The 18,394-nt window shown below is 40.1% G+C and overlaps 1 protein-coding gene across 1 annotated transcript in view; it reads right to left on the bottom strand.

The window, feature by feature from the left end:
• Window positions 1-18,394, bottom strand: part of rps6kc1 (ribosomal protein S6 kinase polypeptide 1) — a 182,266-nt gene that overhangs the window by 48,157 nt on the left and 115,715 nt on the right. Inside the window, exons 3-4 of the mRNA XM_048600985.1 lie at window positions 15,335-15,459; window positions 8,083-8,175 (exon numbers count right to left, since the gene is read on the bottom strand). Coding sequence (XP_048456942.1) covers window positions 8,083-8,175; window positions 15,335-15,459 — 218 coding nt within the window. The remainder of the gene's footprint in view (window positions 1-8,082; window positions 8,176-15,334; window positions 15,460-18,394) is intronic.

Here is an 18,394-nt window from a genome sequence, read left to right as displayed (position 1 = left end):
TCTCCACCCAATCGTCACCCTCTTTGAATGTTGTACAATATGGTGTCTCTTGTATCCTTATTATGATAAGTGCAAGATAAAAAGCATAGAAGCTTAAAATGCTTAATACATTTAAGATCAACAGAAAGAGGGATTTCATTCAGTTTGATTAGGGAGTTGAAACCCTGAAGGTAAAATTAAAGGACTGTAAACAGAAGCAAGACTCTTGTAATCTAGTGGGGGAATAGAAAAATAACCAGCGCTTCATTAGCTGGATGGCTGTTTGCAATGCACACTAAGGTCAAAACAGGTTCAATTCCCACACTGGCTGAGATTAGGTCCCACTGAAGGTCCCACCTCCCAACCTCAGCCTTCACCTCAGGTTAAACCACCATCAGCTGTTTTAAGATTATGGCACCTTTACCTTAATATTTCGATAGAAAGAGGAAGCAATATTTTTGTGAATCAAGAAGAGAACAGATCTTTATTTAGAAACTGGATTGTGTGATGATTAACAAACCAGATAGTTTACAATCTAACAGGAAAGGCACACGAAAATTGTGACCATAATATGATCACAAGGGATATGACACCAAGATGGGTGGGTTATTGGGAAGGTAGGAGAATCAGTGAAGGAACATAGATGGCTTGAGTGAGCGGGTGAGAATTTAGCAGATGTAGTGTAGGAAAATGTACATTTGTCCACTTTGGAAGGAAGAATGGAAGAGCACAAAAGTTGGTCTACTGACGTAGCAAGTGATTGCGAATACCAATGGAGAGCTGATGTCTATTGCAGGGGAATAGAACATAAAATCAGGAAAATACACTGGAGCTGTGCAGGGGCTTGCTGGCACTACAACTGCATGCAATTTGGTCACTTTAGTTGAAGAAGAATATAAATTATTTGTTAGAAGCAGTTCAGAGAAAGTTGATTAAGCTCATTCCCAGAAATGAAAGATTTCTCTTATAAAGAAAAGGTTGAGCATGTGGGGTTTTGACCCATTGGGAGTTGAGGAAAATGGGTGGCGGACTTATTGAAATACATAAGATCCCAGGTAAGTCCTATGGGACCCTGACCGTGGTCATAAGAAAGAAATGGGAGTGAGAGTTGGCCATTTGGACCCTTAAGCCTGCCTTCATTACCCCATTCAATAAGATCATAGCTGATCTGCCCCAGGTCTCAACTCCTCTTTCGGCCCAGCTCATCACAGCTTTCATATTTCCCGGATATTTCAAAAATCTAACTTTTGAAATACTTTCAGTCATTTAGCCTCTGCAATTTTCTGAAGTACAGAATTACAAATATTCACCATCCTATGGGAGAAGCAAGTCCTTTGCATTTTAGTTTTAAATTAGTCTCCCCTTATTCTGTAACTATGATCCCTTGGTCAAGATACCCACCACTTCTGGAAACTTCTTCCCAACATCCACTCTTTCAAGAACCCCCAGAATCTTGTATGTTTCAATAAGATCACCCCTCTAATAAGTACCATATCAGGCAGGGGTTCAGCTGCACATCAGTCAACTTGGTCTACTGCATCCGCTGCTCCCAATATGGCCTCCTCTACATTGGTGGGACCAAGCGTAGACTCGGAGACCATTTTGTAGAGCATCTGCGCTCTGTATTCAACAAACAGCAACACTTTCCTGTCGCCAACCACTTTAACCCCCTCCCACTCCCTGGGTGACATGTCCATTCTGAGCCTCCTCCAGTGTCACAATGACATCACATGCAAACTGGAGGAGCAGCACCTCATATTCCGCCTCAGGAGCCTACAGCCCGATGGCCTAAACATGGAATTCACCAGTTTTAAAATCTCCCCACCCCCGGCCTCATCCCATGTCCGAGCCTCCCTCTCATCCTCACTTCTTTGACCTGACATAACCTGTCCATCTTCTCTCCCACCTATCCGCCCCACCCATCCCACTGGCCTATCCTTACCACTCCTTACCTGCACTCACCTATCACCATCCCACCTACCTTCCCCAGCCCCACCCCTCCTCTCTATTTATTTCTAGTGTCCTTTCCACCTCCCCATTTCTGAAGTAGGGTCCCGACCCGAAATGTCAACTTTCCTGCTCCCCTGATGCTGCCTGGCCCGCTGTGTTATCTTATGAATAAAGGACTAATCTGTTTAAGCATTTTTCCATAATTAACCCCTTGATCCCATGATTCAGATTAGGGAATCTGTGCAGGCACAACTGTAAACAGTACTCCTGGTGGAGGCTCACCAACAACCTGCATATTTAACAAGACTTCCCTATTTTTAAACTTCTTGCACCTAAGCAATTAAGGTCAAAATTACTTGCTGAACCTACCTGCTCACATTTGGGTTTCATGCACAAGAACTGCGATACGCTGCACCTTTGTTGGACCCTCTCTCCACTTTAGTATAGTCTGCCTTTTGATTCTTCCTACCAAAGTGCATGACCTCCCACTTTCCTGTATCAAATGTCATCTGCCAAACCTTTGCCCACTCAATCAGCCTATCTAGATCCCCTTGCAGATTTCTCATGTTCTCATCACTACATGCCCTCAAACCTCTTTTTGTACTATCAGCAAATTTAGATACATTACAGACTGTCCCCTCCTCTAGATATAGATAAGAAATCATTAACAGCCAAGGACTGATCCTTGTGGCACTCCACTAGGGAAGGCTTTCCAACCTGACGAAGACCCATTAATTCTAAATCTCTGTCTTCTGTGTGTTAATGAATCCTCGAGCATGCTAATGCATTACCCCTAATTCCATGAGCCCTGATCTTGTGCAAAGAGCTTTTATCTGGCACATTATCAAACGCCTTCTGGAATCCAAATACACTATATCAGCCGGTTAACCCCTTATCAATTACATTTGTTATATCCTCAAAGAACTCTAGCAAATTTGACAATCACGATTTCCCTTTTACAAAGCCAACTCTGATGACATTAACTTTTTCTAAATGTTCTGCTATTGCTTTCTTGATAGCAGACTCTGGTATATTCTGCAATGACAGATGGTAGACTAACTGGCCTATATTTTCCGGCTTTCTGTCTCCCTCCCTTCTTGAATAGGGGTGTTATGTTAGCATTTTCCTAACCATTAAAACAACCCAGAATCCAGGGAGTTCTGGAATATTGCCACCAGTACCTTCACCATCTCTTTGTACTTCTTTTAAAAGCCTTGGATGCAGGTCATCAGGTCCAGGCAACCTGATTACTTTTTGTCCTATTAGTTTGTTTAATACCTATGTCCTTCGTGACAGAGGCTGTAACAAGACCTTTCCTCTCATTAGTGCCTTGCTTATCTGTTATTTTTGGGATGTTTACAGTGTCCGTCACCATGAACAGATGCAAAATTTTGGTGTACATTATCTGTCCTATCCATTCTCCAGGTCATAAATTCTCCAATTAGATCCTCCTTACTTTAGCTACTCTTTCATTTTATATACCGAAAGAAGCTTACTTGTTTATATTTATGTTTCTTGCCAATTTACTTTTGTAAATCATTTTTTTCCTGCTTTATTAGCTTTTTAGTCATCTGCTGCCGGTTCTTAAAAATCGCAAACCTTAGGCCTATCATTAGTTTTTACCACTTTGCAAGCCTTAGTTTTTGATCGCACACTCTCCTTGATTGCTTTTGTTATCCACTGGTAGTTCATCCTTCTCGGAGTCTCTCTCTTTTGACAAGAAAATTTTTTTGTTCAATGTTGTGAAATATCTGTTTAAATGCCTGCTGCTGCTCATCCAATGACATTTTCCTTAGTGTATTTTCCCAGCCAACTTTGGACAACTCTTTCTTCATACATCAGTAATTGCCCTTGTTTTATTTGAGGACACTGGTTTCAGACCCAAGTCACTCTCCCTCAAACTAAATCTGAAATTCTACCATGGTGTGATCACTACCTGCAGAGGTTCCTAAACAATGTGACCTCCTATTAATAGATCTAAAATAGACTGTTCCTGGCTAAGTTCTGGAAGATACTGTTCCAAGAAATAATCCTTGATGCACTCTACAAATCCATCTTCCAAATTGGAGAATTCTGGGGATTTTAAAAATCATTAAAATTTCAAATTTTGTGAAGACTCCAGGAATACAGGCGCTTCGTTTGTAGCGCACCATCCCAGCAAAATGTGACATCTATCTGAATATGTGCAGAATTTTGTAACAAAATAAACAGCCTTAAGCTTTGACTTTCTAGCCATTATTACAAATCTGATTCTAATTTCTGCTGCACTCTTCTGCTTATTTTTCTACTCCTTTCTGTCATTCAGTTCTTCACTACCCTGCACTTCTGGTCTCTCATTTCTTTTCGATTTTTTTAAACTTCAAGGGAGGTTGAAAAATTGAACCTGCCTCTCCACAAATTACAATCCTTTACTTCTGTATCATAGAATTGTATCATAGAATCCCTACAGTGTGGAAACAGGACCTTCGGCCCAACCAGTCCACACGACCCTCAGAGCATCCCACCCAGACCCATCCCCCTAAATCGACACATCCCTGAACACTATGGGCAATTTAGCATGGCCAATCCACCTAGCCCGCACATCTTTGGACTGTGGGAGGAAACCGGAGCACCCGGAGGAAACCCACACAGACACAGGGAGAATGTGCAAACTCCACACAGTTGCCCGAGGGTGTATCGAACCCGGGTCCCCGGTGCTGTGAGGCAGTAGTGCTAACCACTGAGCCACCGTGCACAAAACAGTTTGGGTGACCATGTGCAAATAAAAGCTGATGTACGGGTATAAAACTTAGGTTATTCGAATGTGGCATTTATATCAAGTGGCTGGACTACAAAGGGGATGAAGTTTTGCTTCAGTTGTAAAAGAACCTTAGTCACACTCCGTCTGAAATACTGCACTGAGCACTGAGACTCAGGAAAGATAAACAGGCCTATGAAGGGATACAGCAAAGATTCACGGAACAGTGCCACTGTTTAACAGTTTAAAATTATGGAGAACATGTTGCATGCATTTGGTGTGTACTCGCTTGAGTAATTGAGATATTTAAAACCATAAATGAACATTAAGAAACTATTTCCTCATCTTGGGGGATATCTGGGCTGGGCTCTCTGGAAGGTAGCAATTTTTCTACATAATGTAAAGTGCACTCCTGGCACTTGGCCTCTCAAAAGGCCAAGAATGCAGGGTTAATTCAAGACTGAGATTAAAAGATTGGGACATACAGGTGGGGCTGAGTTTTACCCTTTCCACACCAAAGGGGCAAGTTATCAGGCACAGAGAACTGAATGGAATACCATAGGCACCTGCCTGCCCTCCCCGACCATAACTGTGCCCTCTACATGGGAGGTATCCAGTGGCATGACCATCTGTGATCCAATCTCAGGCCCTTAAATGGGCGTCGTCCTGCCACCCTCACTCTTATTTTTGCTTTGGCCAGCAGAGGTCAGCACCAAATACAAAATTAATCACTCACTGCTCAGGCCAATCACGGGCACAGCAATCAATCCCACTGTCCGCCATTCACCCTCCACATTTCCAATCCACAGCCTGTCTAACCCAGCAACAACCCCGCTTCACCTCATCCTCACTCACTCCATCCCCAACTCTGGTCAGCCTGGCCTTCTCCCAAATTATCTTTCCTTCTAGTTGAAAGGACAATTGCTTTTGGGGACTGGATGCAATCCCAGCAGTGCTGCTGAATTTGGATAGCATGTGTGTCAGAAAAGGGGAACTCTTCTGAGAATACAGCTAACAGCACTGCAGCTTTTCTTCTGGTTGAGGGTGGAGGTGATGAAGAACAGAGAGAGAGAGAGAGAGAGAGAGAGGACAGAAAGAAAGAAAGGAAGAAGGGATAAAAGGGAGGGGGAGGAAGAAGGGATAAAAGGGAGGGTGGGGGAAGGGATGGGGGGCAAGAAGGGATAAAAGGGAGAGGGGGGGGAAGAGGGGAGGAGGGGGGAGAGAAAGGGAGAGAACTGAAAATATTCTTGGAAATAAAATAAGTTTTAAAAAGTTTCAAAATTGTATTAATTCATTTTGCAACAGCTCCATAACTATCTTTTTTCAGCCAGTTCTGTTACTTATCATATTTTATTAACCACATTACTGTTGAAAACGCAGATACATCTGACTGAACAAGATGCAACTTATTAAGGGGGTTCTGACTTCGATATGCGGACAGTAGAGTTGACATTCTCACTGACTTCAATTACTGTTAGCTCGATAAGGCCACAGTGCAGCGTGTGCTTGAATCCTGAGTGACAGACTGCATCTTCACTGTCTGTACATGTCTACTATCCTGAGGTTACACCAGCTTCCCAGGACTGTAATGTGGGGAAATGCTTACAGTTTGCCACTGAGCCTCCCTATCCTGCCTCTCTAACCCCAAGCCAACTGCAATTCTGTCCCATAAAGTCCCTGCAATAATTTTGAAGTCAACATGGAGATGTATACATTGATTTCTTTTGTCAAGGAAATGTAATATCTTACGTACTTAATTTCCATTTTGTCAAAGGAACAGGTCTAAAATTAAAATGAAGAAATTGGAACAAACAGGGAAGAGCTAAATTTATGTTAATCTGCTAATTTAATCAGGCGTTTGCCTTGCAATTTACTCTCAGCACTCCTCGTGTTAGATTAGAAAAGGGAGTTGCTGAAAATGATTCACTGTGATAGTTAAGACAACCCCTCAGGATTCTCCTTAGCCTCTGCAGAATAACAATTTGTGAAAGTGCTTAAGAAAATTAATATAGTTTGGCACATCTGTTTAACACAAGGTCACTAAACAAAGTCTGCTTTGAAGTTACGATTGGAATGTCAAGAGGTTCACATTAATTCTCTCTGTATAATACTTTATTTCTTTCTGGATATCAGTTTTCTTTACAAATATGTACCCAAGGATTAAGAAAAATAAATCCATGCACATGCTTTCTCCGAAAGGAAAAAAAAAGAATGAGAGATCGCTGTAATAATTCACTCTTAAAAAAATAAACATTTTCATAGTATGGTGTGATAAGAGATGAGATTGTTACATGCCGCACTGTACTTTCAACTTACATCTTCACAAACTTTGATTTACACCACAATCAGTGGGAAAGCAGTAAATAAATAGTTACACAAACTGAAAATATCATAAAAGTCTGCAATGATACTGGAATTTTAGTTTAACTTTAGTTTTCAGTTGACATTCCCCCAACCCACAAACAAACTTCATGAGTCTTGTTCTCAAGAGTTTAGATGTCACATAATACTTGATTGAATTTACAGGAATTCATCTATCATTCTGCATCAATTACCTCATTGTGTAAACATGCAGTAGCATTAAACATGTGTGGGATAAGACTGAACCTACCTACAACTGTCACTGTAAAATAGCCTCAGGGTCTCGTTGGATTTAGCGAGGCAATCATGTAATTACAAATGCAGCATTACCAAAGGCCTCAGAACATTGAGCTCAAAGTCTTGCACCTCCAAAGGTCATCGCATTCTGCTAATTCTGTCAATAATTTTTTTCCCTGATAAAAATTGTTTACATTTTGATTTTACTGCAATACAACCCATATGGTTCACTTTTACTGTGGTAATCCTATAGTATGCAAGATTTTACATAATGCTACAGTACTTTTGATCATATCGATCTTCATTTCTGTGAATTTTTGGGCATTCAATCTCTGGTTTTAAACCAAAAGATCCTTCCTTTTTCATACTTCTGCCAGCAATGCTTTTGGAGCTGCAGTTCCTCTTAACCATAATTTGTCAAATGCTAGTCTGGTAAATATACATGAAGTGGCTCAAGCTTGAATATTCTTTGCTGTTACAACACACATTAGTACTTACAACCATATCGAAACAGCACATTTAATGTGATAAAACATCCTATTCAACAGCAATTATCATTTCAATATTACAATGCATTGTTTATAAAAAGGTCTTGTTGAATTCTTGCCACTAATTTACAACGTGCAATATAACTACACAAGCTTGCAATCTTGCTTAAACAAACTCACATCCCCCTCCCCTCGATTTCTGCAAAATGCAGGTAAACCAAGTCGTTTTTCTTTTGTTTTTCAACTGTCAAAACCAATAGCTTCAAAGCTATACCCTCAGCTGGTGGCTGATTGATAGTTAAACCCATGAAAATGATGCTGAAGAATTACCTTGTCAATCACCCCAAGGACTCTGAAGGCCTTCAGCTCCTCTGCAGGACTCCTCAGGTTCCAAGCAGGCCTTGAACTTAGTGGTCCCGGAGGCTAATAGAAGATATCAAAGGTATCACATCAATCACTGAAACACTTAAAGGAAGATGGCCTACTGGAGCAAATGCCAAGTTATAGAAAACTAAATTTGTCACAGAACAGTTGTGGACAAGATCAAAAGGCAATCTCTTTCCGCTCCAAGCCTGTGTATAGCTCTGAGAAGAATCCCCGTAGAAGTATTTATTTGGTCAGGCTACAGAGTCATTATTAAGTTTAGAGAGTGGCAGCTGTTCACAAATATCAGCAATGCAATATTAACAAATGTGCTTTCTGGTGTGTGAATAAAATAGTGGCATCAATCAACAGAATCATCAGAACCTAGAAATGTAATCTATATCAGATACAAATATAACTGATGTTTAACTATAATACATGAGTAGAGCTTCAATCCTGAAAATTTACAGCTATTTAATCAAACTCCCACCCTAACTTCATTGGGATGGCAGTGGAACTGCTTGAAACTCAGCTGAGAACTGAACAAGCTAGATCCCAGCACTACAGCCAAGTGACCATTGCAACGTGCTGGGCCCCATGGACACATTGCATTCGGCATTCCCACACTCTAGGCCTTCAGTGGGACTATACATACAGCCAGTTACACCAGGCCCACTTACCCAGCCATCAGTTGGAGTGGAGCCGTCAACAGGAGAGTAGGTGATTTTTTTTTTAAAATGTTATTAAGACCATACATTTTCTGGGGTTGCTTTGTGTTGTCTCTGAAGGAAAAGAACGAAACGTAAAAGGAATTGGGGGAAAACCACCCTCTTGCCAACAGAAGTCACCCAAGCTTTGACCCCAGTGCCACTGGCATTGCCATTGCCAGGTAAATGAAGGGGTGTTTCCACCACCTATTACTCCGTTTAAAAAAAAATCCACAGGTAAAGGTCAAATGGAAATGTACCGCTACTTTGCAATTCCGGGCCCAGGTCTTCAGCTCAGCGGTGGTGTTGTGCACAGCACTATTGTCTGCGAATATCTCAGTGCTCTCAATGACATTGCAGCAGCAAGGGGTCAGCAAAGCTTTTCAACTGCAGGAGCAGCAGCAGGGGAGAAGAGAGACAACCAGCACCTTTTTATGGCTCAGGCGTTTTTTTTTAAAAAAGTGGCTTCAAGTCTTCAGTAGTTTGAGTGTGAGGGGAGGCGTGAAAGAGCACAAGCAGACATGGAAGAGTATGGGGAGCAGGGAAAGGGAGCGAGACTGAGAGGTGGGGCGTTGAGGGTGAGACTGTAAGGGAGGGAGTGAGCGATAGGACAGAATCAGGTGAAATCAGGGTCCGGGGTGTTGTCAGGTTGGGCTGGTTTGGGGAAGGTGGTTGATTCTAGTACATTGTAGCACACAGTCCATTTATTCTGGCTTACAAACAAGTAGCCAGGAAAGTCCCACATATCTGGCCCTGGTTTCTGACTGTAAGCTCAGTGTCAGGGCTTTTGAGCAGTGCGAATTAACCCACTGGAACTTTTTCTATGAGCAGCAACCCAATCCCAAAAACAGATTATCTGATCATTATCACACTGCTGTTGTCAGAGATTGCTGGGTACAAATTAGTTACTGTCTTTTCATAATAACAGTTACAGTACTCCAAAATTGATCTCCATATTTTGTTAAATTCATTCACAGAATGAGGGTATCACTGGCTAGGCCAGCATTCATTGTCCATCCCTAATTGCCCAGAGGGCAGTTAAGAGTCAATGGCATTGCTGTGGGTCTGAAGGAACATGTAGGCCAAACCAGGTAAGGATGGCAGTCTCCTTCCCTAAAGGACATAGGGAAATTGAGTTTGTAGCATCTTTAGGAGGTCATGAAAGGTGTGTAATATCATGTCTTCCTTTCAATTTTCACTATGGACATCATGGACAACTACATGTTTTCCACTTTGTGGATTACCACACAACATTCTTAATCAGAATGCTACAAGGACCTTTGGAACATCGTCCAAGGCCCCAAAACTTGAACTATGAATTCTGATTGGCAGAATTAGTGAATCCTAGTTTCTCTGTCGATCGCTCCTCATTAATAGAGATACAACTGATGCACAAGAGTTCACTGAGGTTTGCTGCATTATAGCAGGCATTAGGGATGGAATGCAATTGTTTGCTATCACTGAAGGCTCCAACATCAGAAGCCTGGAAACGATAGAATCTTTATTAATAATTAGAAATCAGTTTCACGAAGCAATGCAGAGGGTATTCCCAGATACTGGTATTAAATTTCAAGATGGTAATTTTTGGAACAATTACAGCAATTTTTGGAAAAGCTCAGAAGGTCTGGCAGCATCTGTGGAGGGAAATCAGAGTCAAAGTTTTGGGTCCAGTGACCCTTCCTCAGAACTGGAGCTGAAACGTCAACTCTGATCTCTCTCCACAAATACTGTCAGACCCAATGAGTTTTTCCAGCACTTTCTGCTTTTGTCTCTAGTTTCCAGCATCCACAGTTCTTTCAGTTTTTACTTAAACTTATTTTGGGAAGTATGGTTTCACTTGCAATGTGAATTTTGAGGGAACAAAAGCTGCAGTCTTTGAAGAAGATCCTTAAAATGCATTACTTGTCTCTCATTAGGAATATCTTTACAGTTCAGTTTGAGACAAGGCAAAGATAAGTGCTTTTTGGAAGTGGATGATTTGAGTCTATTCCCTTCAGCTTTGCCTGGTCTTTCCTGAGCCCAGCCCTTCCCTCCACATTTTCAATCATAATCCTTCTCAATCTCACACTTGTTTATTTAGTTGCATTTTCAGGAAAAAAGTTGGCAGAAATAGTTAACAGAAAACATTTTGGTCAAGCAGGACACAGTCCAGAGACTGAATTAATCTGATTAGCTGCAATAGATTGCCAGCTTTGTACAAAACAGAGACCACGTAGCAGATGTGTGCATAAAATCAAGTCAGAAAATCTCCAAAAAACAGCGAATCATAGAATTTCCACAATGTGGAAACAGGCCATTCCACTCAACAAGTCCACACAGACCTTCTGAACAGCATCCCACCCAGAGCCATCCCCTACCCTATCCCTGCATTTCCCATGGCTAGCACACCTAACCTAACATCCTTGAACACTATGGACAATTTAGCATGGCCAATCCACCTACCTTGCACATCTTTGGACTACTACAGAAATACTACAGAGCAAAATTTTGAAAATCATTTTTTTTTTCCAGTTTTTACATCTCCTTTCAGTAGGGCAAGATGGAAACCCAACCAATGCTTACAGCGGTGGAAAGGCACTGATGGTGATAATGGAAAGGAGCGTCTTCACACTAAACAAAGATCATGTGACTTCCTGTTGGACAAGAACACCATTGCAATTCCCCTAGCTGCAAATACACACCTTATTCACAGCATGTTGCGGAACAAATACATTTATGAATTAATTAGATGACATTGCAGTTAAAAGTATGCAGTTCTGCTATGGTAGGGATCCAGTCAGACCAAACATTCGAAATGCAAGTGTGGAATGAGTTGCCAGAGGTGAAGGAGATGGGTACAGTTACAACATTTAAAAGGCATCCAATGGACACATGAATAGTAAGGGTTTAGAGGGACATTGGCCAATTGCTGGCAAAAGGGACTAGGTCAGATTGGGATGTCTGGTCGCTGCAGATAAGTTGGACCGAAGGGTGCGTTTCTGTGCCGTGGGAATCTATACACAGCAGCTATTTTAACAATTCTGAACTAGACTAGTAATTGAGGCACTTTGCAAAAGACTGTTACTTAGAAGGCGACATACAGCTAAGACATTAGGTCACTTGACACCAGGTTCACCTGTCCAAAGTAAGGTTAGTGCAGATGTCTGCCCCTTATTGTGAATTTTGAGGGATTTTTCCTGAGGAATCTTAAGTTGAGCCAAGTGAACAGTAAGCATAATTTTCAATCAATTGAAAACTTGTCCATGAAATTTGGATATGTGGAATATCCTTTATTTGCATTGATTAATTGTCCACATTCAGCATAATACCCAGACAGACCAAAACTAAGTGCTACCATAACTAAAAAACAACACAATAAACGGTGAACAACCAACAGCAAACTCAATTTGAACACTGGTGCTTATTTTCCATTTCCTTTTTAATTTTAAACTGAGGCATAATCTTTGACAACCAGATCCACAGGAAATGAAGGCTGGATTTTACCATAGTTCAATTTCAGACAAATTATGGGCTATATTTCTCATTAACTAAAAAAGTACAACTATTATCTAGTTGGATCTTTGTAAATTAAACATAAGCTTATATCAGAAGATAAGCTTGTAGCACAACGATGTGGAATACTTTATAATTAAGAGTAGATGTTTATTCTAACTTACTTTCATAAGCAACGTGCTTTACATATGGACGATATATCAATATGGGGGTGGTTATCTCAATTGTCTAGATGGTTAGATTGTGCTGCCAAATCAAGCCAACAACATTGGAGGTTCAAGCCCTGTTTGAGCTGTGGTAGTTCATGGAGGCCTGCCTCTTTTTCTTGCTCCATGCCCCTCAAAGTCTTCTAATCTACCTGTTCAGAGATGTAACGAAAGAGTCAGCAGGACTTCAACCCAGGTCTCCTGGTTCACAGGTAGGAATACTACCACTGCACCACAACAGTCCTCTCTCCTCAAAATCTGCGGCTAAATCCCATACCAATGAGGTTCAATTCATCCAGGCCAGGGCATCAATTAGGACTTTACAACTGAATTCAACATACCTATCTGGATTCCAGCTATCAAATAACAGGAAGCAATCACAGGCTGAAACTAGGATCTCCCTGAATCATTTGATAAAGTTCCAAAGTCCTTAGCAGAGCCACATACTTTTAAAACAGAAGTATTCTTGGGAGGTGCATCTAGAAAGAAGTAACTTCCGTTTTCAAAGCATAAATCAAAAGTATTGCAGATGTTGCAGAAGTGAAATAAAAACAAAAAGTAGAGAAACTCAGCAGGTCTGGCAGCATCTGTGGAGAGAGAAACCGAGTTAACATTTCAAGTTCAATAGAACTCTTCTTCAGAACTTGCATTTAGAAAGAACCTTCAGCATAGCAATGTTCATGTTTAATCTTTGCAAGAATTTTTTTTAAAGTTTGTATTCATACAGTATTTTTAATGAAACATCCCAAAGTTTCACAGAAGAATTTTAAAACAAAATTGATATAGCCACACAAGGAGACATTAGGATGGCTAACTAAAAGGTTTGGTCAAAGAGGCAGGCTTTACAGAGTACCTTATAAAAGGAGGAATGGGAGGTAAAGAGTTTAGAGGAATTTAGGGAGAAGAGTCCTACATGTAGATGCAGGGTAACAGATACCACAACTGCCAATGGTAGAAATATTAAAATTGGGGATGGTCACTAAGCCAGAATTAGAGAAGTAGATATCGCACATCATTGTCGGGTTTGAGAAGATTACAAAAATAGGAAGAGGCTACGCTATCAAAAGGAATCTGAAAACAAAAATGAGAATTTTACAATCAAAGTGTTGCTTAATGATAGACAACGAGTGTAGGGGCATATATTTAGTGCAAGACAAGACATGAGGAGCAGAACTTTGAATGACCAAGTTTATGGGGTATAGACTGGAGATGTATTAGTATACTCAAAGTTGGAAGTAACAAAGACATGGATGAGGGTTTCAGCAGCAGAATAGATGAGACAGTGGCAGAGTTGGCGACATAAGCAATATTAGTGACAGTATGGATAATGTGGTTGATAACTGATTTTGGGGTCAAATATGGCACCAAAGATTGTGAACTTCTTGGTCATTGGCTAGGGAGATAAATGGAATTGACAGTTAGAACTTCAATTACGTTAGGGACCAAAGACAATGGCTTCTGTCTTCCCAATGTTGAATTTGAGGAAATAGGGAGCTCTGGGGAAAATGGGCACATTTGAGAAGTGACATGTTAAGGTACTATATGCTGAGTATTTGAACATCAAACAAATAATAATTTAAATGCAATAGCAATTCAATACTTGTAAACAATATGGAAAAGAAATATGTGCACTTCTATTGTTCCTTTTACAATCTCAATACATCCCAAAGCCCATGAAGGATTTGGAAACGTAATCATTGTCATAATGCAGCAATACGCCAGCTAACGAGCACACAACCAGCTCCCAAAAATAAGAGTATGATCAACTGATTATAACCAACGTCACTGAAACGGATAAAGCAAATCCTTATAAATGGTATTCTGAAAATTGAACAGAAATATATTCCTATCAATAAGTTCTCAAAATATTGCATAATGCTTTTAAAATCAAAGGTAGATTTCAAAATTCCTCAACTATGAGCAGTAGGTAGGAGGGAAAAGGGTTTCCTTGTATGAAATGATCCTTGACGCCATCTCCTGATAAGATTGAGAATGAAACTGATTAATCTTTCATTCTTCATTCTAGGAAACTATTTCTCACCATCCACTCAAAGCGGCAAACTAAAATTTTAGAATATTCTCTTATGAGGTGCTTCAAAAATACAAACCTTGGACTTAAATACTGACCTGCTCAAAAAAAGGGAATTTATAAAAAGAGGACATTAAATAAATGTGTGATAACACATAATGCTACCCTAACTCTAATCCAAAGGTCTTTCTGACTTAATTTATTAAAACATTTACTTTTTATTTTACAATTCAGTTGGTTTGATCATGACTTTCTCTGCATTCCATAATAGGATTTTATTTTTAACAGTTTTAAAATGCTAAATAATAATGGGAAATTGGCAGCACAATATCACTAATTATAAAATGGCAAAATCTGCAAATGGCAGTTTGGCGCCTGCTCTCAGTGGGCAAATTACTCAGGCACCTTCCCAACAGCAAGCTACAAAACAGTGTTGGCAAAGACTTTGGAACAGGTCGCCTGCCTGCCACTCAGCCAATAAATATGGGACAGAGCAGGCTGAGAACCTGAGAAAGATTCTGAGAAAATTGATCTAAACATGGAGAAAACAAAGTTTTACAAAAAAAAATGGCATTTATTTTAATGATTAACAATTTATTACTAAGCATTTGATCTGAGTAAACTGCACTTTAAGATGCATACAAAGAGAGCATAATCACTGGGGCACTTGTGTATAAAGAAAATTACCTTGGCAAGTCGCAGAATAGATTTTCACAGACATTAAAAATTCATTTAATCGACATATTTTGACACTGTTCCCTAATACAAAGGAAGTGCAGACATACCATTGAATCAACTGAATCATTTTCCATGGACGTCTTGAGATACTGCGTGGAAATCTGTTCTGCACGTATTAAATACTCTGCAGTCTTCCTTTTCACGGCTTCTCGGCGACTAGGGCTCGGTTCGCCTAGAAGCACAAGATGGATGGATTAAGAAAGACTTCAATATACTAGAAGCGCTACGATGTATACCCCTCCAAGTCTAGAACAGGTTGAAAATTAACACAGCAATTATAAAGTAGTAGAGTAGCTTATACACTGGATTATATGGTAGTCAGTTTTCAAATTGAAGCTAATGTCACAAATGGCACAAGTAATTACCATCTGTGGAAACAATATACTTTTTGGCCACATCACCACACATTGGCTACAGTACTCAGGTTTATTAATGCAAAATTCAAAGGTTTCATCTGTCAATCATTGGAGTAGAACTTTCTTTATTGTACACCGCCTCTTTTCAATTATGGTCTCAACTGGTTTTTCCTGTGTCTAAATATTTCTAACTATCGTCTAATGGGACTTATCAAAAGACAATAGACGTAGTCTGTTCTGTCCTGTCTAATAGTTCTGCAGAGCAGGTTCTGAAGCAAGTCATTATGTACTGTATACATTGTAGACAGTATACTGTATGGTAGGCAAAATCATTAATTATCCCAAACCTTCTGTTTATTCTTCCTGGGATGTCGGCATCACCAGCTAGACCAACATTTATTGCCTATTCCTAATTGCCCAGAGGGCAGTAAAAAGTCAACTATATTGCTGGAGGTCTGGAGTCACAGAGTTCAGGTAAGGATGGCAGATTTCCTTCCCTAAAGGACATTAGTGAACCAGTTGGGTTTTTCCTGACAATCAACCATGTCTCCATGGTCATCATTAGACTCTTATTTCCAAAATATTATTGAATTGAAATTCCATCATCTGCCATGGTGAAATTCAAACCCAGGTCCCCAGAACATTACTTGGGTTTCTGGATTAATAGTCACGAGACAATACCACTAGGCCATCGCTTACCCTTGCACACAAATCAATTTGCATTTTGTTTAAAACCATAAAAGAAATGTCCTGGTGACTGTAAATTCTTCTTTACTAACAGTAAATCTGTAATGAATGCAAGCATTTGCAAAAACCTTAACTATTATAACTGGGCTCTTTGCTGGCTGGAGTGCATTTGTAGTGGGCCACATTTATACTGGTAGTCCCATTATAGATGTAAAAGACAAATTATTCACAAATAGGAAAATCTTGCATATACATAGCATGCTTTGCAACCAATGCATGTCTCAAAGGGCTTTACAACCAACAAAGGCTTTATAAAAAAAAATTGCAATGTAATGTAGAAAACATGCCAGCCAACGTACATTATAGCAAGGTCTGTCAAACACCATGTGATAATGATCAAATGGCCAGGCTGTTCTGTATAGCTACAACACCAGCATCTACTCAACGATAGCTGTTGTTTTGTGCCACTTTGAACACTGTGGTGTCAAGGAAACGTAAGCTTGTTGTGGCTTTAGGTTTAATGGAAGGTTGGTCATTATTGAAGATATTAATGAATTCTTCCAATTCTGTTTGAGAGTGCTAATATCCCATATGTCAATACAAATGTGGAAGATAATGTTACTAAGTGACTATATTTCACCCAATGAATGAGTCAGTGAGAGACTGATAAAGGCCTAATCTGAATCCTTCCAATCAAGTTTCCACCCCTGCCATGATACCAGTACAGCTCTGAGCAAAGTCATAAATGACCTCTTATGTGACTGACAAATGCAAACTATTCCTCCTCTGCCTTTTTGATCTACCTGCTGTCCTAGACACAGCGTCTCCCTGCACTGTTATGGGCATCACCAGCTAGGCCAGCAGAACTGCTGTTCTGTGCTTATGCATTTCATCCGAGCCACAGAATCACTTACAATGGCTTTGGTCATAAATGTGTAGCTAAAATATTACATAAAATGTTACATACTTTGTAAAGAAAGCTAATTTGGCTTTAAAATGGACACGGAGTCTTACAAATGACCTTTGCAGCCAGTCTGTGTTATCTTGAGAAACAAATCAAAGGTAATTAAAATAATTCAAGGATTCCACAACTGTTCAATGAATCCTCAAAAAGGTGTGAAAACTCAAAGCATCTGTAGTGTTAAACAAGAGGCAGGAAAGACATCACAAGGAATTCCATCATAATTGATTTTGCATTACAGAACAATGGTTCATAAATTTTACATTTATATGCATTTCATTTGATTTTGATAAAAGCTGACTGAAAATAATCATTTAAAGAGAACCATCTGAAAAGCCTAAGAAAAATATGTTGAAATTGCAACTGTTTCTCAACAGGGAAACAGAAGTAGGCATTCAGACAAACCAGTTAAAGGTCATTGTATTGGACCAGGCTACCAAGAGCCAAAACCTGCAATGCTGCAAAATTGACACAAAAGAGCCTTGATTCACTCCGAGGACCTGTGCTGCTTTGTCTAAAATGTGTTAGCAGCCTCCAACTATTCAACTGCAGAAGCCATTGCAGCTTTGGAACCTGACTTCAACCATTTCGCTTCAGAAAGAGAATCTTCAAGCAAGCCAGGTCCACAATGACATTAGGGACTGGTCTCATTTTCATAAGCAACTTTAATCCTCACTTTGAATCTGTGTGTCTATCTTTTAGCTAATAATATTTCCACCTTGATTCAATCATCATTCAGTAACAGTTGTACAATAAACTAACACTTCATCTGATTTAAACCATTAAGCTGCATTTCTAGGTTTTTGAAACAGAACAATTGACAATTAAGAGGTGGCTACATACAAGTTTACACAAGCTATTTGTTCATGGACTACCTTGGGGAAAACACCTTTTATGTGGCTGTGGTACACACTTCATACTTTACATTATTATCTTTGTGCATCCCCCACCCCCCACAAAAAAAAACCTATCCTCGGCGATAGTAGGAACTGCAGATGCTGGAAAATCTGAGACAACAAGGTGCAGAGCTGGATGAACACAGCAGGCCAAGCAGCATCATAGGAGCAGGAAGGCTGACGTTTCGGGCCTAGACCCTCATCAGA

This window comes from Rhincodon typus, chromosome 9 (genome assembly GCF_021869965.1).
Source record: "Rhincodon typus isolate 14 chromosome 9, sRhiTyp1.1, whole genome shotgun sequence".
Classification (NCBI taxonomy): Eukaryota; Metazoa; Chordata; class Chondrichthyes; order Orectolobiformes; family Rhincodontidae; genus Rhincodon; species Rhincodon typus.
The sequence above is the reverse complement of the archived record's forward strand: the minus strand, read 5'-3'. Positions and strand labels throughout refer to the sequence as shown.